The sequence below is a fragment of the Eleutherodactylus coqui genome, chromosome 5 (genome assembly GCF_035609145.1).
Source record: "Eleutherodactylus coqui strain aEleCoq1 chromosome 5, aEleCoq1.hap1, whole genome shotgun sequence".
NCBI lineage: Eukaryota > Metazoa > Chordata > Amphibia > Anura > Eleutherodactylidae > Eleutherodactylus > Eleutherodactylus coqui.
This window is the reverse complement of record NC_089841.1, coordinates 55,691,413-55,716,301: the sequence shown is the minus strand read 5'-3', so window position 1 is coordinate 55,716,301 and position 24,889 is coordinate 55,691,413. Positions and strand designations below refer to the sequence as shown.

The following is a 24,889-nucleotide window of genomic DNA, read 5'->3' as shown; positions in this document are numbered from 1 at the left end:
TGGGGTACCACAGGGGGCAGTATTAGAGGGTTCACTGTTACTGGTGGGGTACCACAGGGGGCAGTATTAGAGGGTTCACTGTTACTGGTGGGGTATCACAGGGGGCAGTATTAGCGGGTTCACTGTTACTGGTGGGGTACCACAGGGGGCAGTATTGGGCCCTATTCTTTTTAATATATTTATTAATGACCTGGTAGAAGGATTGTGCAGTAAAATATCGATATTTTCAAATGACACAAAACTATGTGATGTAATTAACATAAGAGGACATAAGGAGATTGCAATTGGATCTGGACAAGTTCGGGGCAATAAAGTGGCAATTGAGGTTTAACACTGATACATGTAAGGTTCAGCACATGGGCAGAGGAAATACATGTCACCATTACACACTAAATGGGAACCTGCTGGGGGACACCGACATAGAGAAGGACTAGGGGATTTTAGTTAGGCCCAATGTCCACGAGCAAATTTGAGTTGTGGAATCCGCGTAGGGCACCCGCGTGGGAGATCCGCAAATCAGTTTGCCCATAGAGGAGCCCATAGAGAAGCATTGGCATCTGCAAATGGATTAAAGCCTGCAGATTTGTTTTTGGTCTGCAAAAAAAAAATTGCAGCATGCTCCATTTTTGTGCAGTTCCCTCAGGGACGGCTTCCATGGAAGTCGTCACTGCTGACACTGCGGATGTGCCGCGGATCCCGCGGGAAAGCAGGAGATTTAAAAAGAAAAAAATTGTACTGCGCATGTCCGACAGCGAGCCGTTAGGACCATGCGCAGTACAGCAAACCAGGAAGTGGAGAGGTCCATGCGGATGTCGCATGGAATCCAACCCGCCCGTAGACATAGGGCCTTAACTATAAGCTTAAAGGGGTTGTCCCGAGGCAGCAAGTGGGTCTATACACTTCTGCATGGCCATAATAATGCACTTTGTAATGTACATTGTGCATTAATTATGAGCCATACAGAAGTTATAAAAAGTTTTATACTTACCTGCTCCGTTGCTAGCGTCCTCGTCTCCATGGTGCCGACTAATTTTCGCCCTCCGATGGCCAAATTAGCCGCGCTTGCGCAGTCCGGGTCTTCTCCTCTTCTCTATGGGGCTCCGTGTAGCTCCGTGTAGCTCCGCCCCGTCACGTGCCGATTCCAGCCAATCAGGAGGCTGGAATCGGCAATGGACCGCACAGAAGCCCTGCGGTCCATGAAGACAGAGGATCCCGGCGGCCATCTTCAGCAGGTGAGTATGAAGACGCCGGACCGCCGGGATTCAGGTAAGCGCTGTGCGGGTGGTTTTTTTAACCCCTGCATCGGGGTTGTCTCGCGCCGAACGGGGGGGGGGTTTAAAAAAAAAAAAAACCCGTTTCGGCGCGGGACATCTCCTTTAACGAGCAACCAGTGTCAGGCAGCTGCTGCCAAGGCAAATAGGATCATACTATGTTACATAGTTGTCCCAGTAGTAATAGTGACCCTATAGTGGCCCAAGTAGTAATAGTGACAAGCCAGTCCTGGTCTGGCAGCCATGGCGCCACTGCTATAATCAGTGTGACCTCTGACCTGTCCACCAGTGTCTGCATAGAGTTAAGTAGTGGGTGCCGCTGTTTCCTCTGACTCTAGACCCGCTTCTCCAGCAACTGCACCCGCACCCCCTCCATTCTGTTGCCGCGCCCTCTGCATTTCTGACAGACAAGCCTGACCGCCGCTTCAGCTATCTTGTACCCCAGCTGTACTGATGAAGAGGTTTTATACCTCGAAACGTGTTTATTCCCTAGCCTTAATTTAATAAAGGAAAAGTTGGTCATGAATTTGCAGATTTGCGGCCTCCGCTTTTTCTCTCGGAAGGTTGCGCCATTTCACCAATTTGTGTCTATCCTTCCTAATGAGCTTCATCACTCCCAAATGGCTGTCTTGTCTTAAAGATGTTTGTGTTAATTCTTAAATTGCTTTTACACGAAAGGAATATTGTTAAAAAAATCGCTGGATCATTCGAATGTGAACGATAATCGTTCGCTGTAAACACGGCCGATGATTGAACAATGAATGATAATTCATTCGCTTATCGATCATTTTTCACGCAGGCTTGAAAATCATTGTTGGCTCGTTCGCTAATCATTCGGTTTAAACACTGATTGTTCCGTCGTTCTCACTCGCTGCTACAGTGTTACCAATCCAGTAAAAAACTATTTATCTTCGTATTTGAAGTACCCGAGCGAACCGCGACAGCATTTGCTCGTTTTCTCAGACGAATGATTATCGCTATGTGAAGAAGTACCCTTAGTCCAGATTAACACAAGCTTAAGCGTAATTGCCTCTTTTTTGCTAAATGGGTGTTGCCTATTTGCGTTCGTATCGGCGCATTTTACTGCACCTTTGAAGGCGCAAGTTGTGCACAATTGCGTGCGTAAAAAAACACGCACTGATGCTCCCATGCATTGAAACAGGCAATTAGTGTAATTAGCTCAACATGTGCGATGTGAAGTGCTTGTGATCCAAAAATCGCACTGCTACTGTGAAATTGTGGTCCTGAGGCGGCTTTCATACGGCTGAGAAAATCGTGCGAGATTTGTGCATTGCAAAACGCACAAATCTCGCACAAAACGCACAAATTTCGTCATATACATAAGCGATTTATTTCTCGTATCACATTTGGTGCAGGAAAAAAATGGCGGCACGTCCTATCTTTGGGCGTTCCCTCATTCGTATCGCCCATTGCATTTGCGCAGGAATATTATTTGTGAATGCGCTCGGCCATGTAAATATAACCTAACACTGATGAGTACACTGGTCAGCTTCTCATCAACATGAAAGCACCCCAGGGAGCAGCAGACTGGCTTTTACTATCTTGGTGTACTGTCCCTTTAAGATACTTCTGCCTTCTTCGGAAGAACCTGTCACTATTGAGAACACACAGTTATCACTCACTGAGCTGCGTTTCTCACAGCGACCCCTACTCCCGGAGGACCACATTACACCTCTCAGCGTAGCGTCACTGTGCGATACACTAGCAACGCGTGTGACCCCGCCCACCCGTCTAGTCGTTGACCAATAGGAAAGCGCCCTGTTGGCTGTGCTAGTTGTCCCCGGCTGCCGCTACGTCAGCATTCTCCAAGATGGCGATGTCCATTGAACGGCAGCATCTCCGAGCTCTGAGCGGACTCTGCTGGTTTCTGCTCCTCTCCGGGCTTGGCTGTGCCGGGGCTGAGGAGCAGCAGGCGGGACAGCCGGCTCCACACCGCAGGTTCGAGTACAAGTACAGCTTCAAGGGTCCCTACCTGGTGCACGGGGATGGCTCAGTCCCCTTCTGGGTCCACTCTGGCAGTAAGTATCAGGGGAGGGGGGTAAGTTGCAGAACTTGGTTGACAACCCACTTATGGGTTAAATGTAAAGTAAGTACACCCTAAAATAGGAAAAACACTAAAAACACCAAATTATATACCCGCAAAGTGGGGTGACAACTCCGAGTGCTATTACAGCCCCCCGATAGGTTGTCACCCAGCTTCGCTATAGTCCTGCATGACCCCTGGGTAAGCTGGGCACCGCCGGTGCTCAGATTGGCGCTGGTGTTGGCGTCCGTCAGCACGCCGTCATCCGATCCCGTATGTCACGGTTTGATTGTTCCGGTCGCCTGCAGATAAGCCTCCGCTGTTCTTGGTATTGACTTTCATTATGGCGCGGCCGGGAATCTTCGTGTAATCGGAGCGCCGACTCTTACTGGCGCAGTCCGCTGCGAGCGTCTGATTACTGAGCTGTAAGAAGAACGTTTACAAACACCAAAGAGTTATGGCGTGCGCGGCTCCCCGGGGCCGGTATGAGGGCGCGTTCACCGCTAGCGGGATTGTGGCGATTTTCCGCAGTGCAAAATCTGTACCAAAATGTCGTAATAAATTACGCAGCAAAAACCGTGTCCAAATCTGCGCCGTTAGTGTGGATCGCGCTGCGGGTGTGAGCGGGGTCACCTCTTAAATGGAGCAGGTAGAATCTACAGCAAAAAAAAAAAAAAGTGTTAAGATCCACCAATCCGCATTAAGCGCGGCTTTTCGAAAGCCACGTGAAACGCTGTAAAAAACGGCCCGTGTGTGAGTGGCGTAAGGGCGGCTTTACATGAGAATGCTGCCACCTGAATAGTCGCCGAAATAGGTGCCAAGTAGAGAGGAGCGAACATACTCGTTTAGGGCGATTTCGCAATCGAGCATCCCTTTTTCCGAGTAACTGACTACTCGGGCAAAAAGATTCGGGAGGGGGGGGGCGGCGTGGTGGAGCGGGGGTAGCAGTGGGGAACAGGTGGGAGCTCTCTCTATCCCCCGCTCACCCCCGGCGCCCCCCGAATCTCTTTGCCCAAGTAGTCAGTTACTCGAAAAAAGCGGTGCTCGATTGCGAAATCGCCATAAACGAGTACGCTCGCTCATCTCAAGTGCTAGGGTGTTGTGGGCAGGGAGCGGTGACTGTCCATTGGTTGGTCAGTTTCGCGATCGCTGAACGAATCGTTAGTACCGTGTACGTAGACTGAGATACCGTTTGTCGCCTAGTTAGCGACGTGAGGCTCTTTGGTCGGCCTCTATTTGAGGTTTCGACCCCTCCCCAACGTATGCTTGGCGGTTGCAGAGCGCACTGAACACATACGTGTGGGCGATCTTCGATAAAACGCTGCGGTCTCTTAATACTTTGACTGATAAGTCGCACTTTGTGTTTTTGGGAACCAATGAGGCCGCACTCCCGGTTTTGACGCTTTTTATGATTGAAGTCACAGAGGACAATTGAAGAAGGTCCAGCTGCCATCATCTGTGGCTGGCTCATTCTACGATGGCGTTGGTGTCACACCCTAAATATAGGTGACGGCGTCCTGTAAATCCCCTATACGTGCATCTAGTCTGACAAGTGTCTAGTAATGAGTGCGCTGTGCTCATGGAAGGACACGTCACGCTTTCAGCCCCCCTCCGCCTCGTGGCCTTGTAGCTGCTGCAGCTGTGACCAAGTCCTAATATTTGTACTGTGCGAGCCGGTGAACCTCGTCGGCAGGAAGCTGCAGGAACAGATGTTATCTCGGCCTGCACCCGGGGGTCCCCACAAGACGCCTCCGCCAAAATATACAAGTACTCGATGCAGTGCCTGTGGATGCAAAGCTATGACTCCTGGCATGCCTTGACAACCATGCATGCTGGGAGTTGTAGTTCTGCAACAACTCAAGCTGTATAGGTTAGAGACCTTGTCCTTCTTCCAGGTGACTATAGCAGGAACGCTTGTCATCTGTCCACAGGCTAGACTCCACACAGAGTGCGCCATTTATAAGGAGGAGTTGTATGGAAGCTATAGACTCCGACTCACGGATTTTGGCCATGAAATGCCAGCAGAGTCGCTAGAAAAATCTATAATGCCCTTATTTGGATGCGGAATTTGTAGCGTTTCCATCACATGTAAATATTTATTCCACCAGAGACGACCCTTTTCGGTTTGGAGCTGCTGCAAGCATCGTCCGGTTTCGGGCATCCACTGCCAGTACTGATAAATGGCGACTCGCCATCCTGACTCCCAGTGGACGCCAATCTGTGACGTGACTATGCCTTCCACGATGGCTTCCTCCACTGCATACTGTGTATAACATGTCTCATTCTGTAAAATGGCGCGGACACTACCAATTGTAAGCTAGCGCCCTTTCACTTGGAACGATTAGCGTTCGCAGAATCATTGGATCGTGCAAAGTTGAGCTAGAATTACGTTCAGTGTAAACACGGCCAACGATTGAACGACGAATGAAAATTCGTTCCCTTCTCTTCGTCCATTTTACGCAGGCATAAAAACCATGTCTCGCCGGCGTTGCGATCGTTTAGTCATTCGCTAATACACTGGATGTGAACGGCTGAACGGTTTGCGAATGCAATTCAAAACAAAATTGCAAACGATTCATCTGCCTGTATAGATGGGCTGCGGCGCGAACTCTGACAATAGTGATAAATCGTTCACACGAGCGATCAGACGAGCCTAACCACCTGACTTTCTTCTTAGACGCTATCCCCAGCGCGGACCAGATCCGGATAACGCCTTCACTGAAGAGCCAGAAAGGCTCCGTCTGGACAAAATCAGCCCCGACCTTTGAGAACTGGGAAGTAGAAGTGACTTTCCGGGTAACGGGACGTGGAAGAATTGGCGCTGATGGCCTGGTATGTAATATGGCTTCATTGACTCCTTAGAAGAAGCTTAGATACGAGAAGCTGTTGGTGAGGTCCTTACATTGTAATCTGCTTTGGCGTAAAAAAGCGGATCCCAGTGGAGTAACAAATAGAAACCGCCCTTGTGGCGCAAGGGCTGAAAGGCAACTCTACAGTGGACCTGACCGACAGCAGCTCATGTCTCAGCTTCTGGCGCACTGCCAGTGTGTTGTACTCCTCTATAATGTGTCTTCTTCCTCTCCCAGGCTATATGGTACACGTCAGCGCAGGGGCTGGATGGCAATGTGTACGGAGCCGCTGACACGTGGAACGGCGTCGGTATATTCTTCGACTCGTTCGACAACGACGGGAAGGTTGGTTCTACTCTCTGTACTTTGTTTCAATTGATCTCCGCACGTTTCAAAGTACACAGCGGGTAGATTGTTTACTGAACTACTGAGAATTGCATCAGAGCGAGGAGCTGCCATTGTCCTGTGTGCAGGGAGATTAGCGAGTACTTGCATTAAGTGAGGCGGTGCGCTGCTCTCTGCCCAGAGGCTATACCCAGGGCAGTGCCGCTATCCTCACTTACAGACCGCTGCGGCACTTACTGCCCATCCATTACTTGCTTGCTGGCACTTTTACTGCTTTTGGTTTAACTTTGTACGGAAGCAGTGATTCTGAGAAGCTCTGTGAAAGCATCTGTCCACTCCTTCCATAGTGCAAAACACCTCGGCGAACTCTGTACAGACACAGATTTCAGCTCTGAAGCCGGCAGAATAGTGAGTGCAGCTCTGGAGTATATTACAGGATGTAACTCATGTCCTCTTGTTTGGAAGAGCTCTTTACAGGGGTATTCTGGGCTTTTTTTAGCTGATGACCTGCCACTACTCAGGACCCCTGTCCATCAGCTGATCGTCTGGTACAGACATTGTCGTCAGAGGAAGAAGTCGGAGCTCTGGCTTCACTCCCATTGAAGGCAATGGGAGGGCCGCGCTGTTCTTGCTGGGGCAGGACGTGATGTCTTGAGGAGGCCAGCGCTCCGACTTTCTCCTCTGACCATTGATGATGCTTCACTGGCGATCAGCTGATGGATAGGGGTACTGAGCAGCGGACCCCCGTCCATCAACTACTGATGATCTTTCCAGGGGAGAGATCATCAGTTAAAAAAGCCCAGGATTCCTCATTAACAGTAATTGCTGAGTGAGATATTTTAATGTTATTTGCTGCTCTGGAAAACCTCCAACCGTTACATCCACGCCTGTTCTATTGATATGTCATATTTCTGCATTCTTCCTGGCCTCTAATTGCGTTAGCTCATTTACATAAATTCTCCAACAGGTATAGAATGAATTGGGTGCGGCGGATGACAGCTGTGACATCCAAAATTATGTGGCCTGCCTGTAGGCTTATAGATTATGCAAATGAGGATTCTATTATTAGGCGTGACATCCAAATAGTTCACATCGTTTACATTACTCAATGCAGTGACTTAACACTTACATCATTAACATACTGAGGAGAACCTCAAGGGAGCTAAGGCCATTCCCCCATACTAGGAGCCAATCCTCAACAGATCATCCCATCCAGGTGATCCATTCATGTGTAATGGTGGTGGGGAATTTAGATGTACCTAGAAGCACCCATCAGACTAGAAAAAATATTGTAACCCCGTGAGGACGTGACTGTATTTTATTTTTATTTTTGTTTTATTCTACCCACTTAAAAACACTCAAAATCAGAAGAATCAAAATGTAGCCGCATACAGGTGATTTTTTTTTTTTTTTTTTTTTTTTTTTTTTTTTATTTGCGACACGAGTTGTATTTTTTAATGGTACTATTTAATATAGCATATAATGTACTGAAATACTCTTAAACATTTAAACATTTTTTTTTTAAATGGAGCGAAGTGGGGAAAAATAAACGATTGTACCCTTTTTTGGCGGGGGAGGTTTTAACAAAGTACACAATGCAGCAAAAATGACATTTACGGCAATTCCAAATTAAATAGTTTTGTTGTAGTCAAACTACTAATGACCACTCGTCTGTCCGTCCGTGAGTGAGTTGCATGCTCCGCCCCCTGATCACATGATGGTAATGTTATCAAAGGTCCTTCATTCCAAGTGAGTGAGTTACATGATCCGCCCACCGATCACGTGACGATTACGTTGTCAAAGGTCCTGTAAGCACACAGCTGCTGTGTTTGTTAGTATTCCATAGTAACTGAGGCCACGGAGGGTTGTAAGGGCTGGAATATTAACGAACGGCTACAGCAGCCATGTGCTTACAGGACCTGTTATGATGTCACCGTCATGTGATCTGTCACCTGTGTGGGAGCAGTCTGGGGTCACATGACCAGGGGGTGATCAGTGTGTGCAGGACTCCGCTGTGTTGCTTTTCATCGCTGTTGTATAAAGAATGTGTGTAGCAGAGCTGTATGTGATGTACATGTAGCAGAGGTGTGTGTGTGTGACGTGCATGTAGCAGAGCTGTGTGGCGTATTGCGCCACCAGAAACACTGGTACTATATGATTTCTTAATAATTACTAGTACATTTAAATGCCGCTGTAAAAACTTGTATATTTAAAGGGCACTTACTTTCTAAATTTGACCAAAACAATTTGTTGGGTGAAAATCATCTATTATCAACTGTAGTCTGCGTATGTTGTCTGGGTCTGAACTATTGTTGGCCTACCCTCGCCACTTGGGAACCCCTGGCAATCAGCTGGTAGTCTGTGTGTACGGAGCGGTTTGCTGACGTTGGTAAGGCAGGCGCTGTTCCCATTGTAGTCAATACAATACCAAGCTGGGTTGCTGGAGTTTGTACTGAGCTGTCAGTTTCCGCCTCCACGTATGCTGGCAGCTGACTGGATATCAGCTGACTGGCAGGTGTTTGCCACTTGGGTCGCACGGCAATCCACTATTGATGACGTGAGGATGGGTCATCAGTAGTTCATACCTGGACAACCCCTTTAAAAATTTGCAGTAACCGTAAACAAACGTGTGCAGGAACGGGTAACTTTGTTCTTGTTACCGGGAGTTGGAAACCAGGTTGTGCTAGCCTGGGAGAGCTTGACACGTACCGTCTGCATGAAGGGTGGAGATTATTCAAAAACTGTATTTAGAGCAATAACCCGAGGCTTTGGCACGAGGACAGGAGCGTTTCCATTGTCTATTTATATACAGCTTCGGCTCATTATCTTTTTGAGTTTTGAACTTTCAGCTTTAAGTCCCTGGTAATTTGTAACCTCAAAGTTCTTTTGATTCACTTTTAAGTCAAAAGATCAAAACTTAGGTTGAAAATCCATCCATGATACTTTCCATTCACTGACTGCTAGCAGATGGGAATTGAAACTAAGCTTGTTAGAAAGTTGCAAAACTTCATATATGCATTCACAACCCTTTAGGCTATATTCACACGGGGCGGGTTTGCAGTGGATTTTCAACATGGACTTTCTGTATGGGAGATTCCATAGCATGATGTTGTTGGGCGTTTAGTCGTTAATGACCCTCGGCGACCCTAAAGGCTCCCTCCGTGTTTTTTGGTTTTGCACTGCTTCTTTCAGTTGTGTGACTTCCATGCCAGTATCAGCTCTGACAGTATCAGCCATTGTGTTCTTTGGCGCCGGGTCTTATTTTGTCGCTGATCTGTCCAAGTATTATAGATTTTTCTAGCGACTCTACACGCATTACATGGCCTAAATACTTGAGCCTGAGCCCGGTCAGCTTGCCCTCCTGTGAGCCCCGAGCCCGGTCAGCTTGCCCTCCTGTGAGCCCCGAGCCCGGTCAGCTTGCCCTCCTGTGAGCCCCGAGCCCGGTCAGCTTGCCCTCCTGTGAGCCCCGAGCCCGGTCAGCTTGCCCTCCTGTGAGCCCCGAGCCCGGTCAGCTTGCCCTCCTGTGAGCCCCGAGCCCGGTCAGCTTGCCCTCCTGTGAGCCCCGAGCCCGGTCAGCTTGCCCTCCTGTGAGCCCCGAGCCCGGTCACCTTGCCCTCCTGTTATATATCGGGTCTTATGATTTTTGAGCCAAGGAAGATGAAGTCTCGCATGCATTCCATGACCTCGTTGTCGATTTTTTTTATTTGAATTTTGCCATTTTTTGCAGTTATAATTTTAGTCTTCTTTAAATTAAATTCAGGTATAGGCCCACTTTTTCACTTTCAATTTAATCTTGTATATCAGCTGCTTCAGGCCAGCGTCTATTTCTGCAAGCAGAATTATGTCATCTGCGTAATGGAGATTGTTGATGTTTCTTCCACCTATTTTCATTCCGATATTTTTTTATCCAATTCATCTAGGTCCATTTTCCGCATGATCACTTCTGCATATAGGTTAAACTAGAAGGGTGAGAGCAGGTAACAAAATAGCTTCCCTTTCTGCTCTGCCCCTGTATAAGGTCCCCTTTTGTGTCAGGCGCATGCGGGAGGGTATTGACCGCCATGCGGCTTGTATTATGCCTATACTGGCCGCCTTGGGGCCATGTTAGAGCTTGCTGCTGGGATCTGTTGTTCTACATGTTGTTTCTTACCAGGTCAGTTTCACAAGTGTGGTTGATTGTGCTGGCCGGATGGGGTGCTTCAGTCAGCTAATTCCCAAAGTCTGTGCTCCTTGTCAGTGTTTGCTGGTTTTGCTGCCGTGTCCTGGTGTGCATTTCTGTTCTGCGATGTCCTGCTAGAAGCAGTGTCGTTCTCCAGCATTTCTGCGCAGGTTCTGTGTGAACTGTCAGACTTCTGTATCTCTGTTCTGCTGTGTCCTGGTGTGAGCAGTGTCATTCTCTTGCATGTCTGTATCCAGGAGAAACTTATTACCGCCGCCGTGCGGCATGCCTATGAGCCACCATGCAGTTTTTAATGGGGAGCCGTGGCGCAGCTTTAAGGTGTAGCCCGGCCGCGGTGCGAAGTAGCCGCTGCGTGGCGTTTTCTGTGTTGCTGCTGTGCGGTATTTTGTGTAGCCATGCGTGTTCTGCATGGGGTCACATGGCTTTGTTTGTGCTGCCGTGGACATTTATGTATTGGCTGCTGCGTGTTGTATTGTGTTCATCTGCCTTTGGCCATCTGTCGGACCGTTTGACAACCCCAGCTGCTGCATTGAGGCGGCAGGCGTTTTTTTGCCCGCGGAGGGTCCTGTATGATAAGGGCTGTGGCTGGAAGATGGGAGGCCTGCTGTCCTCTCTTTACACAGCTTGTCGGCCCCCTCCCTTTCAATGGCTATGTGCCCCATTCCAAGGCTCCACCTCCTCCTTCATGTCAACGGAGCAGTATTGCCCTCCGCTCTACCCCTACTGAGGAGGGCGAACGTCCAGACATTGCTGCTGGTCAACCCCCATGTGATTCTGGGCCTACTGAGACCCGTGGTTCCTCCCATACTGAGAAGAGTACTTGCACAGGGATTATCTGCTACTATGTGCGGTACAAGACATACACCCAGCTACAGAATATCTCCTCTTACGACCGACCGTGTTCGAACTAATTGTCAGCATGGCTTTGCCCATGCTGAGACCTGTGGTACCCTTTATTTCGAAAGAGTACTTGCACAGGGAGTCTCCGGACTCATCACTCCCCATGTCTGTCTGCCCCGGACCGGGTTGAGCCTTGCCTGTCGGTTACTCCTCTGTTGCCCCTCCTGCAGTTCCCTGCAGGCAGCCTGGGGCAGTGTCCAGGATGACACACGGCCGGCCAGAGCCACATACTATGTGCGCCCTCCCTACAGTACGAGATTACATCCAGATAGAAGATATCTCGTCTTACGAACAATGGTGTTTGAGCTAATTGCCAGCATGGCTCCGGCCCTTGCAGAGACCTGTGGTACCCTCCATGTGGAAGGAGTACTCGCACAGTCTAGCCCACTGACGGGTGCCGCTTGCGGTTCTCGGCAGGCGGTCTTTGCGCCGTGTCCATGACGCGGACGACAGGCAAGAGACCCGTGTGTGCCATGTGCGCTCTCGATGCAGTAACTAGATTGCATCCAGCCATATCAGACTGGTTATCAGCAGTACTCCAGGCTTGCTGACATCAGTAGTTCCTTTCATATGGAAAGAGTACTGTGCACAGAAGGTCCTCGGACATATTGCTTCTTTTCTCCGCTCCGGAGGGGGGATCCTTACCTAATAGCTAGCTTCCCTATGACGGCCCCTCTGCAGTGTCCTTGCGGGCAGCTTTAGCGTTTCCCCCACTTACAGGATGAGACGCTGGCGGGGGGCTGCCCGGAGCCGCATACTATGTGCGCTGGCACGGCTATATGGGATAAACAGTCAGTCAGAATATCTCGTCTTGTTTTATCTAGGTATAGTGGTAGGCCGGGGGGTTCGCCCATCGACAGGCTGCCTGGGGGCGGTAGATCCATCTACTAGCTCCCCTCCGGTCAGCCCGGACATGCGGAGCCACTATGGGTCCGGTCCCTCTCCAGGTGGCCTTGGTACCAAACCAACATCTGTTTCTTTCTAGGAGGTCTGTCAGCTATGTCCATGCGGACGTGGGTCACTCGTGTCATCGGTGATGCATAAATGATCCTGTTGAGGTGGAGTCCGCCGCTGAACGGGCCTCGTATTCTCCCCTATAGGGATGTCTGGGCTGCTGCCGTTAGGAGTACTCTGTAGTCAGAGCGGTCTACGACTTCACTTCTACAGCCTCTTTCCACGTATCCTTCCTACGCAGGACAGACCAGCATTTAATCAGACAGTAGCGCGCTGCGATCCTCCTGCACTATTTACTCCTGCATGATTGCTTGCAGGAGACAGTGAAACGGTATACTCTAATACTGATCTCAATTCTTAGCGCTCCCGACTCCAGGGGGTTCTACAAAAGGGACCAGCGAGACTCACATCCGGGGGTAATTTGGCAGTTATGCCATGTTTTTGTGGTGCCTGGTGGGAATCATGCGGTGACAGTGACATCTTGGTGGGGAGCCACCCTGGCTTGACAAGTCGGACACCTTTTTTTTTTTTTTTAGGCCTAGACTTCTTCAAGGTCCATGGGCTTCAAGCAGAAGGGGAATGCTGTGGCCATTGTCACAGTCTCAGACGGCTGATATTAATCCCTTCCCGATGCAGGGCGTAAGTTTACGTCCTGGCAGCCTGGTACTTCCCGCAACAGGACGTAAACTTACGTCCTGGAGAAAGCGCGGGATCACATATGATCCCGCGCTATCCCGCAGCGGGAGCCGGCTGTCAGTCACAGCCGGCATCCCGCTGCAACAGCAGGGGGTCATCAGAGATGCGCCCCCCGCTGTTAACCCCTTCCCTGCCGCGATCTAAGTAGATCGCGGCAGGGAAAGAGTTCACAGAGGGAGCGCGCTCCCTCTGTGTCTGCGGCCGGTCATCGCGATAACATCGCGAGAGCCTGGCCTGTCGCCATGGTAACAGGACGCCAGACACTGGCGTCCTGTATTACCAGTGCCTGAGATTGCTGTATAAGCGATACGGCATGGCAGAGCAGTAGCTCTGCCATGCCTTATGACAGCGATCATCAGGACAATGGTCAAAGTCCCTCAGAGGGACACAAATGTTGTAAAAAAAACAAAGATTAAAAAAAAATGTAAAAAAAGAGTAAAAAAAAACATTTTTTATGCTTTTTCTCAGATTAGCATAAAAAAAGGTTAAACCCCCCCCCCCACATATTTGGTATTGTCGCGTCCGTAATGACGCGTACAATAAGTTGCACATGCTTTTGTCTGTGCACGGAAAAAAACGCTAAAAAAACGCTAATTTTTAGCATTTTGCCTCACTAAAAACGCAATAAAAGTGATCAAAAAAGCCATATGTACCCCAAAATGGTACCAGTAAAAACTACAGCTCGTCTCGCAAAAAATAAGCCCTCATAGAGCGTTGTACATCGAAAAATAAAGTTACAGGACTTTGAATGCAGCAATTTAGAATAGAAAAAAGATTTCCAAAAAAAAGGGTTTTTATTGCAGAAAAGTGGGAAAACCTAAAAAAAAGTAAGAATTTTGGTATCGTTGTAACCGTACCGGTCCGCAGAAAAAATGGAATGTCTCATTTATGCTGCATGATTAACGCTGTAAAAAAAAAAAAAAAAAAAAAATCTATGGCGGAATTGATGCGTTTTCTCTCCCTGCTATCATAAAAAAAAAAAAAAAATTTACAATATAGTCTATGTACCCAAAAGTGGCACCGATAAAAACTACAGTTCGCCACGCAAAAAACAAGCCCTTATACGGCCGCGTCGACGGAAAAATAAAAAAGTTATGACTTTTGATAAACGGAGAAGAAAATCTGCCAAAAATTGTTGCGTCCTTAAGCCCAAAATAAGCCGTGTCATGAAGGGGTTAATGGTATTTTGGAGCCATGTGTCTCCATCCCTCATTCCCTCTGGTAGCGGTATTCCCATGCATTCACCTGGAATTCTTCCTACTAACCCTTCAACCGCGGTGCTGTCGTTACGACGACCTGCCTAGCCGGGTGTTTACAGTCTGGACTCCAGTGGACCCTGACGTTCAACTAGGTTGCCTGCTAGAGGGCCCCAGGTCTTAAGTTTCCCCCCCTTTCTGATGGTGCTGATGTCACGTCCAGCTCGCCCAGTCTACTCATCTCTCTTCTAAGCGGGAGGCTCTATCAGGTGGAAGTTCTTTGTCATCAAAAGAAGGTCGTTATGGTCCTGTTGCATGTTACCTCACTGAATGTGGCATCTTGGCCCCACGTTAATGAAGACTAGTCCCATGGGATGATCCGTTCACAAGTGGTCTCAGTCGTACCTTTCTAGTGGCATTCTTCAGTCGTCCTGGCTCTCTGCTGGGGCTCCCGAACACACTGGTGGATCCTTGGTTCCTGAAGAGGGTTCCTCGCACTGGTGCTGCTTTGCAGCAGTGCAGGGTTACCGTGCCAGGGATATCATATGTTCAGGCTGGGTTACGGCACATATTTCTTGGACAACGGGTGCCTCGTTTGAAGCTCCTTGGAAGGAGCCTTTTTCCTGTTGGAGGAATGGGTCCGTGTTCTCAGGCCCCTTTATGCTCTGTCTCTGAGCATACTGGATGCCAAGGCACCCATTAAGGCTAATCACAGTTAAAGAGCTGATTACACTTCTTTACACATGTGGCCTCTTATATTTTCCCACCCCTTGGGTACTGTTCTCAACATTCCAAGGTCAAAGCTGTGTCCCCCAATGATAGACAAGAAAAATAGATTCTGTAAGGACCTTACTGTAAAATCTCTCGTCATGTTCATTGGGGGGGACAGCACCCGCCCAATAGGGTTCTTTCTTTGTTTGTCTATGGTCGCACTGCGCCCTCCTAAATTGCGCTCCTACTGCTTGCGTACAAAACTGATTAGCTGAATACCTGCAGAGGGTATATAGCAAGCGGGAGGAGCCAACTCATTTGTCTGCTTAGTGTCCGTCTCCACTCAGCAGGTGCTATATACCCACAGTCAAAGCGGTGTTCCCCAATGAACATGACCAGAAAGAGATTTTTCGGTTAGTTCCTTACAAAATCTAGTTTTTGCAGTTCCAGTGATCGGCTCGGGGTCTCTTCTGGCCGCCTCTGTTGACATCAGGTACGCTGGGGCCAGAAGTAGGTGGGCATAAATGGGCATGTGCAGTTCGAACAAAGCTGTGTCGGACCACGCATACTGGGTGAAGCGGCAGATCCGTGCTTGCGTCATTCTTCAAGCTGGACAGCGGAGCAAGCAGCCTCACTAGCGCATGTGCCGAGCCAGCATCCAATGAGAATTGTCCATTTATTATGGGATGGGGAAAGTGTGTGTGTGTGTGCGTGTGCGCGTGCGCGCGTGCGCGTGTGTGCGTGTGCGTGTGCGTGTGTGCGTGTGCGTGTGCGCGTGTGCGTGTTAAAAATTTCCGCTGCAGTAGAGGATGCCCTGGCAATAGGGGCAGGCGGAAGCCCTTAGGTGTTGGAGGATGGCATGGGGAGGGGTAGTGGACAAGCTGCCTAAATACTCTGAAGCAATTGTGAGCGGGACAAAGCTGGTTATGATTCTTGTGCAAAGCACCCTGGGATTGGTGCTGCACGCAAAGAAACGTATAGGTGCTAGGAGAGTTGCGATTAGGTCAAAGAAGCTAAAACGTTAAATAAAAGTACTTGGCCACTCAATTTAGAAAAAAGTACATTTTATGGTTGGAACCCCCCTTTATTAACACTATAGAGTAGGTCCCCTAGTAGTGACCGCAGGAAACCAGAATGGGATCCTTTTACCTTTCCCAATACAGATGACTTGTAGCTCTGTATCACAAGATGTTGGCATGGACAGGTCCCGGCACGAGCCGCGCTGCGTCATTACCGCCCCAGCTAGTAGTTAGTTTTCCTGCGTCTGCCCTGGAGTGTGACCTGCTCTCTATATAGTGTCTGCTTAGTAGCACTTCCATTAAAGGAAGTCTGTCACCTAATTGTAGCGATACGGGCAGATTACACAGTTGTGATCCTCAGATACATTTATCAGTTGCCAGTGGGCTACCATTCCTGAGATATCGCTCCTCAATAGTGTCGTGTGCCAGATGCAAATTAACCCCATCTCTGTCTGAGGTCTGAGCTTACTCACTTTTTTTCTATCACCTGAAAAACCGCCTCTTTCTGTCTCTAGCTCCGCCCACCAGAGACGGCATGCGTTCCACTACAATGCGTATGCGCCAATCTGAGCATGCGCAAATGATTACTTCTCAGCCGCACCGATGTCGCCGATCGCTCAGTGGTGCGCACACATTGTGGTGGAACGCATATCGTCTCCAGCTGACAAACTTGGGGACATCACTAGGGACAAGAAGGGGAGGTTTTTAGGCGATGGGGAGGGAGCGAGCCTGGACCACAGACAGGTGGACCGCCCGTCGGATTGGACTGGGTTAATTTGCATATAGCCACATAACACTATTGAGGAGGGATATCTCAGCAATGGTAACCGATAAAGGTATCTATGTATTCACCATAACAGCGTACATGTGACACTAATCTGCTTGTATCATTAAAATTTGGTCACAAGACTTCCTTTAAGGCATTGCCAACCAGTAACGTGCTCTATCGCTTACACAGTCGATGGATATATTCTACATTGGCTGATACTTTGTGAAGCAGTACTTTTTTTACTGTAAGGGTCACTAACTTATGAAACAACTTGGACTTATATGATCGTCAGTGTGATAACTAGCATAACTGCTATTCACTTTACCTGATGATGATGATGATGATGATGATGATGATATGGATCTCTGTGTTATTAGCAGAGCACACCATTTTTTTTTTGAATAGTCAGCTGAAATTAGGTTCCCTCTACACCGTTCACCTTATTGAATATGTGCTTTACAGATGTAATCTAGATGGAGAAATAAGTAAAACATTCTACTAATGTTTTATACACTACATTACTTATTCTGTACTGATCCTGAGTTACATCCTGTATTATACTCCAGAGCTGCACTCACTATTCTGCTGGTGGAGTCACTGTGTACATACATTACTTATCCTGTACTGATCCTGAGTTACATCCTGTATTATACTCCAGAGCTGTACTCACTATTCTGCTGGTGGAGTCACTGTGTACATACATTACTTATCCTGTACTGATCCGGAGTTTACATCCTGTATTATACTCCAGAGCTGTACTCACTATTCTGCTGGTGGAGTCACTGTGTACATACATTACTTATCCTGTACTGATCCTGAGTTACATCCTGTATTATACTCCAGAGCTGCACTTACTATTCTGCTGGTGGAGTCACTGTGTACATACATTACATTACTTATCCTGTACTGATCCGGAGTTTACATCCTGTATTATACTCCAGAGCTGCACTCACTATTCTGCTGGTGGAGTCACTGTGTACATACATTACTTATCCTATACTGATCCTGAATTACATCCTGTATTATACTCCAGAGCTGCACTTACTATTCTGCTGGTGGAGTCACTGTGTACATACATTACATTACTTATCCTGTACTGATCCGGAGTTTACATCCTGTATTATACTCCAGAGCTGCACTCACTATTCTGCTGGTGGAGTCACTGTGTACATACATTACTTATCCTATACTGATCCTGAGTTACATCCTGTATTATACTCCAGAGCTGCACTCACTATGCTGCTGGTGGAGTCACTGTGTACATACATTACTTATGCTGTACTGATCCTGAGTTACATCCTGTATTATACTCCAGAGCTGCACTCACTATGCTGCTGGTGGAGTCACTGTGTACATACGTTACTTATCCTGTACTGATCCTGAGTTACATCTTGTATTATACTCCAGTGCTGCACTCAGTATTCTCCTAGTTGTTAATGGATGCTGTCGACATGGACACCCCTATCAGTACTCTTGTATTGAAAACTAATTTGCTGTGGTTATTGTCACATTTTTCCTTATTTTTTCCCTTTTAGAAAAACAATCCAGCGATCTTAGTTGTGGGGAATAACGGGAAGCTGGTGTACGACCACCAGAAGTAAGTGCCATTCTCTACCTCCAGGAGTTATATTGATGAACAATGTTCAGAGCCGATAGTAGTCGTAGGAGGATCATGTAATAATCATGTGGCACCTCGGAGCCTGGAAGTGCTTTCCTATCAATCCGCACCCCCAAGTCTGACAATCTGGGGGTCTGTTTGATGGATGCAGTTAGCCACTTGGTATTTTGCTTTGTTTAAGTGTATTGTAGTCTGAAATTTCCATGGTGTATCCACTGGTCTTGCCATGGAACTCCTGATAGGTGCAGGTCCCAGGCGTGGGACCTGCATACATATTTAGTTTTGTCACCACGGCTCAAATTAATGCGGCAGGTAAGAGTGAGTGAACTCAGTGCGGCGCAGCCTACGCATCTGTTTTTTTTTTTTCTCCATAACTCCTATGGAAGTCAATGGGTGTTAAGGAATCGACATAGCACATGGAGCTATGCTGTTTACGCAGCTCCTAGTCCCACCTTTGGGACTGGCACTTATCAGACTTTCATGGCATAGTCAAAGTTTTGAAATATCCTATTTAGTTCAAACTTTTTTCCAGCTGATGGGGGTTTTCAGCATTTTTCACAGCAAGAATAGCACAGAATTGCTTCACTGTCAAACATGCCAAAATCCTGATGGGCGGGTGATGGACCCCATTATAAAGGCCTATTTAGACACCACGATTCTCGCTCAAAATACATATTTTAACCAATAATCGTTGTGTGCATTTACACGGCAAGATGATTGCTCAAAATTCGCTCAAACGGCAGTTTGAGTGACTGTTTTGAGCGTTCACTTTGCATAAGTGTGTAAATGAAGGCTCATGCCGTATGCAGTAGACAAGTGGGACCGTTATCTTCTGCATACAGCTGTTGTCTTCTCGGAGCGCTCGTCTGGTAATCAGCTGAGCGCTCCGAGTGGGGTATCCAGAACACAGCTGTAGTGCTGTCTTCTTCATACTTCTGCTGTGTTCAGAGCTCTCAGCTGGTATACAGCTGAGCGCTCCGAGTGGGGTGTACAGAAGACAGCTGGAGCGCTGTCTTCTTCATACTCCAGCTGTTTACTCCAAGCAGGATACCAGCTGAAACAATAGCTTGCTGAAAGAGACCAATGAGTGTCTCATTAACGAAAACTGCACAATGTCCGTGCAGTTAGACCCAACGATTCTCGCTCAAATGACGGCTTTGAACGATTTCTGAGTGAGAATCATTTGGTCTAAATGGGCCTTAAGTCATTACTGCTAGTCAGTAGAGATGAGCGAACGTACTCGTTTAGGTCGATTTCGCAATTGAGCATCGCTTTTTTCGAGTAACTGACTACTCGGGCAAAAAGATTCAGGGGGCGGTGTGGTGGAGCAGGGGGGTAGCAGTGGGGAACGGGGGAGCTCTTCCTCCCCCCCCCCCCCCCACTCCCCTCTGCAACCCCCCGGTGCCTCCCGAATCTTTTCGCCCGAGTAGTCAGTTACTCGAAAAAAGCGCTGCTCGATTGCAAAAACACCCGAACAGAGTACGCTCGCTCATCTCTACTAGTTAGGACTCAATTAGACAATCGTGTCTGAAAATGTGCCAAATTTATCATCCAGAATTAGCTGCTGTGATACATTTGGCCCATCTTTAGGCTGCCTGGTCGCAGCTTACAGTAACTATTAGAATAAATGAAGCCGTCCCAATGTTCTGTATTAGGAAGTTGCAGAATTAATTTGACTTTCTTCAGTTTGGAAAATCCAATTTAATTCCGAATTTCAGTAACGTTACCGTTTGTCCATAACTTTCTTCTGTTCGCAGTGACGGTACAACACAAGCGCTGGCCTCCTGTCAGAGAGACTTCCGTAACAAGCCATACCCAGTACGGGCCAAGATTACCTACTACAAGAAGACGCTAACAGTGAGTTCTTCTGTGCTCTCTGGCACCTGCTAGAATTGGAACAATTTTATCTCTCTCCCTGAACACTGTGCTTCTGTATTGTTCGCCTAGGTAATGATTAACAACGGCTTCACGCCCGACAAGGAGGACTATGAATTCTGTGCCAAGGTGGATAACATGATACTGCCCCAACAAGCCTTCTTTGGGATTTCAGCAGCCACCGGAGGCCTGGCAGGTTAGAGGCTTTTCAGCTTACACATTTACTGCTTGTTACATTATAGTAGAAGAGTTTAGCGCCATTATATTACAACCGCTGATAGCAGAAGTCAATATCACCGATTTTTATATGGTGACAATAGTGAAGTTAATGTGTTGGAAGCAAAAAAAATTGGTCTGTTTATGGATCTGGGTGACTGACAAGGACCATATTGTGATGGCCGGATTACTTGGTCAGAGCATCTCCAAAACAGCTGGCCTTGTGGGATGCTCCTAGTATGTAGTCATTAGAAACTACCAAAAGTGGTCCAAGGAAGGACAACCAGCAACAGGGTCGTGGGCACCAAAAGTGGATTGATGTGTGTTAAGAGGGAAGACTCTTCCATCTGGTCCGATCACACAGAAGAGCGACTGATGAAGTTGATGGAAACCTGTCAGATCACATAGAACATCGCAGTGTGTAGAGTATGAGGGTATGGGACTGCAGACCGCTCAAAGTGCCCATAATGATATCTGTTTAATGCCAAATGTGCCTACAGTGGGCACATACTGGACCGTTGAGCAATGGTAGAAGGTAGCCTGGTTTGGTGAATCATGTTTTACGTTTGGATAGCCAGCTCCAACGGTACAAGGATGCAGGAGCTGTTTTCGCGGCATGAGGCGGCCCTACACAATATTAGGCAGGTGGTTTTAATGGTATGACTGCTGTATGTGCTTCATACATAGACAGATTTTCAGGGAGAGTCATTTCGACTCCCTAATTAGGGGCAGACAGCTGATGTATCTGCACAGGTGGCCCTATACTTAAAAATGCCGCCACCACCTACTGTTGTCTATTACATTGTATGTTGGAGATTCCCTTAGCTTACAATTACTGATGGATTGTGAAAAACTGGCACACAACAATGTCAGGGTATACTTGAGGTGCTCACCTCAATCTTGATAGATTAGCAGTTTGACGATAAAGCGCTTGCATACTTAGGTCCAATTCCATCTAATTTCCACATCTCTGGTTGCTGTCATTCAGTAGGAACTTCATTTGTTTAGAATCAGTCCTGGTTACATAATTGACACACAGGTATGCGGCTTTTTAGAAGACACAATTCTCATACATGTACTGTAATAAGCCATCCTACAGTGCGATCTTGCAGACCCTTCATCAGAATAGAACCCTTGTACGACACTCGCTGTGCATCGTGCAGTTGTATCTTTCCATGGTTACGTTGAAGGATTGCTTTAAGACCATACACTGAAGTGCCAAAAGTCATAGGAAAGGAGGTGATCTAATGTAGGACCCCCTCTATTCCGATGGAAGTACAGCAGTTCAATGTGGGAGACGTCTGGATGGAGGGATGTTGATTCATCTGGATAGCCACCCATAGCTTTGTGGTATTTGTAGTTGCAGAATCTCTGGTGCGAAAGGACCTCTCCACCACATCCCATAAATGCTCGATTGGGTTCATGTTGGGTGAATGTGCAGGCTGCGCCACTCAAAACTCTAGAATGCTTCTTCAACCAATTCTGGACAACTTGGTCCTGATGGTACGGTGCATTATCCTGCTGGAATATCCCATCATTGTTGGGGGTACATGAAGTTCATGAAGGGCTGTAAATGGTCACCAAGCAGGGAAATGTACCAGGCACCAGCCAATGTCTTTGGGTGAACCAGTGGTCCCAGCCCATGCCACCCTACACCAGTATGGAACCACCACCAGCCTACACAGTGCATTGTTGACAACTGTGGCGCATGGCTTCATGAGGTTTGCGCCACAAATGAACCATACGATCAGTCCAAAACAATTGGTACCATGACTTAATGGACCACGCCACATGTTGCCAGTCCTCTAGGGTTGAGTTAGCATCCTCATGAGCCCAGGTAAGGCGCTGCGTCCGGTGTTGTGGTGTTAACAGAGGCGCTATGGTGGGTCTTCTGCTACCATATCCTGTGGAAGCCAAATAACGCTGCCCTGACCTGCAGGATATTCGAGTGAAGTCTTCTGCGTTGAATGTAAGTCGCTTGTTGGTTCACATATACAGTTCTAGCCAGACCTCACCAGCTGCAATCATTAGGCACCCACGGGCAGCTGTAGCTGTGGATGGTAATGCTTTCAATAATGTATTCTAAGGAAATATGTGACACTGTGGATGCAGGTCAGGAGGGATAACATCCCTCCTTAAGGGGTACCCCTCACGACCCATGTCACAGGACTCTCACTAGTCAAGCCAGGATCCTACTGCACACGGACTATTGGGACTATCGCCCCGAAACAGCTGTCTGTGTATGGATTCTGGCTTGGTTTTCAATTCCCAACCACTGTCCTAAAGACTTGTCTAAAGGGTCAGGCATTGATTTGAAGGAGTGCTGCCATCCAATAGATGGTGCTGCAGATGTATTGTTCCATCTTCATTATTTGCACTGTGGATAGAGGAATATTAAATGCCTGCACAACTTCAGAAATGGAACGTCCCATTCATCTGGTAGCGACTATCATGTTTTGTTTGAACTCCGATGATTTGCGTCACCCAGCCACTGTTTAACCTCACAAAATAACATCTTACAACTTATACAGGTGTGGGCATTTCCAAACCGTTAGCTGTGGTAACGCCACTTCACAATCTGTTTACGTACTGCTATCCCATGACTTTTGGTATGTTGGTGAAGAGCTAAATGTCAAATTCAGCTCTGCTGCATCCTTACATGGGGATGTATCCAAATACTGCAGGAAGGCTGATATCCTAGCAAATCAATATCTGTCCAAAGTTCGACCACCTCATGTGGACCCCGCTAATGAGTCGGGTCTCCCCTCTGTACCTAGCGAGGACTCATTAGCTCATATGTATATAGTCGTCATTGCATTCCAGACTGGATGATTATGTCTTGTTATCGTCTCTTATAGAGCGCTGTAAACGCTGACTCTCCTTTTTGGTGTTTTTTGTTACAGATGACCATGATGTGCTGTCTTTTCTCACTTTCCAGCTGACCGAGCCAGGCAAACAAAAAGTAAGTTAAGGATGTACAGGGTGTATATATATATATATGATGTCTGTCTCTGGAGAGCTGGATGTGGTGTCTGGGAAGACTCAGGTTCAGCAGTGGCCATGATTAATTTTAGATGCTAATTCAGGAGCATCCTGTCATTAGATGCTTCCAGAACCTCAAATCAAAGGGGGTATCCCTTATGTGCAACCTGTGTGCCAATTCTAGATTAAAGGGATTTCTGTTTTTCTACAAAGTTTAATCCCAATACAGATTAAAGTTCTACAACTTTCACATTTACTTATTTCAGCTTCTTGCCATTTTCAAGAGGTTTGCTGTCAGTGAATGAGAACATTCTTGCTTGCATTCAGATGATGTAACTCTGTACATAACTAGTCCTGCTCTCAGCTGAGAAGTGGCTGCAATTGTATCTAGTCTAGACAATGCTCTGTGAGCTTAACGCAGCAGCTGCACAAATCTCTCTGCTTGATTTGCTACAATGTATCAGTCTGGGCTGTTTAGCTCACAGAGCATTGTCTAGACTAGATACAACTGTATCCACTTCTCAACTGAGAGCAGAACTAGTCGAGTACAGAGTTACTGCCTCTGTTACCATTTTTTGTATCTGTTTGCTGTCAGTGAATGAGGGGAGGATTGAATCCTAAAGTAAATACCAAAAAATTCTACAACTTTTTTTAATATGTAGTGATTTGGCAAAACTGTAAAACCTCTTGAAGGAGTAAGAAATCATAGAGGGAGACTCTCCTACTTTGACTCGACTCCTCCCACTATCAGTTGGTTTCTGCTCTGGTGGACTTAGAGACTGTCACCCTCTCACAGGTGCAGAAGGTAGGGACAGGCATGCTGATTACAGTGACAAGTCTGCTGTCTGTATCTGTGCAGTAGTTTGGGAGAAGCTTACATTTTATTATGGTAGTAGCAGCACATGCATTGAGGACTACTTGAAGTAGTCCTGGATATTCATGAGCTGCAGCTAGCCCCGCCCACTCCACCCAATGATTGATTGCTTGCTCTCTGACGATTACTGTTCATAGTGATGGCTGCCAATCATTGGCTGGAAGGTGGGGTGGTTGTGACTAGCCGCAGGTCATGAAAATGGAGGACTAGTCTTTTGTGTGGCTGCTACTAAAAAAATACAAGTTTCTACTAAACTACTGCACAGATGCATCCATTTTTTTTTTTTTTTCTTTTTGCGCATCCGTTGACTTGAATAGGTGGCTATCATCCAGGGTAGGACTTGCTACTTTTTTTTTCTCTAACAGTCTGTGTAAATAATGCGTGTCTGTA

At 47.4% G+C, this 24,889-nt stretch overlaps 1 protein-coding gene across 1 annotated transcript in view; it reads left to right on the top strand.

The window, feature by feature from the left end:
- Nucleotides 1-3,086: 3,086 nt before the first annotated feature.
- Nucleotides 3,087-24,889, top strand: part of LMAN1 (lectin, mannose binding 1) — a 40,052-nt gene continuing 18,249 nt past the window's right edge. Inside the window, exons 1-7 of the mRNA XM_066602550.1 lie at nt 3,087-3,310; nt 5,993-6,147; nt 6,402-6,509; nt 18,470-18,531; nt 20,310-20,409; nt 20,500-20,623; nt 23,547-23,605. Coding sequence (XP_066458647.1) covers nt 3,103-3,310; nt 5,993-6,147; nt 6,402-6,509; nt 18,470-18,531; nt 20,310-20,409; nt 20,500-20,623; nt 23,547-23,605 — 816 coding nt within the window. The 5' untranslated portion in view covers nt 3,087-3,102. The remainder of the gene's footprint in view (nt 3,311-5,992; nt 6,148-6,401; nt 6,510-18,469; nt 18,532-20,309; nt 20,410-20,499; nt 20,624-23,546; nt 23,606-24,889) is intronic.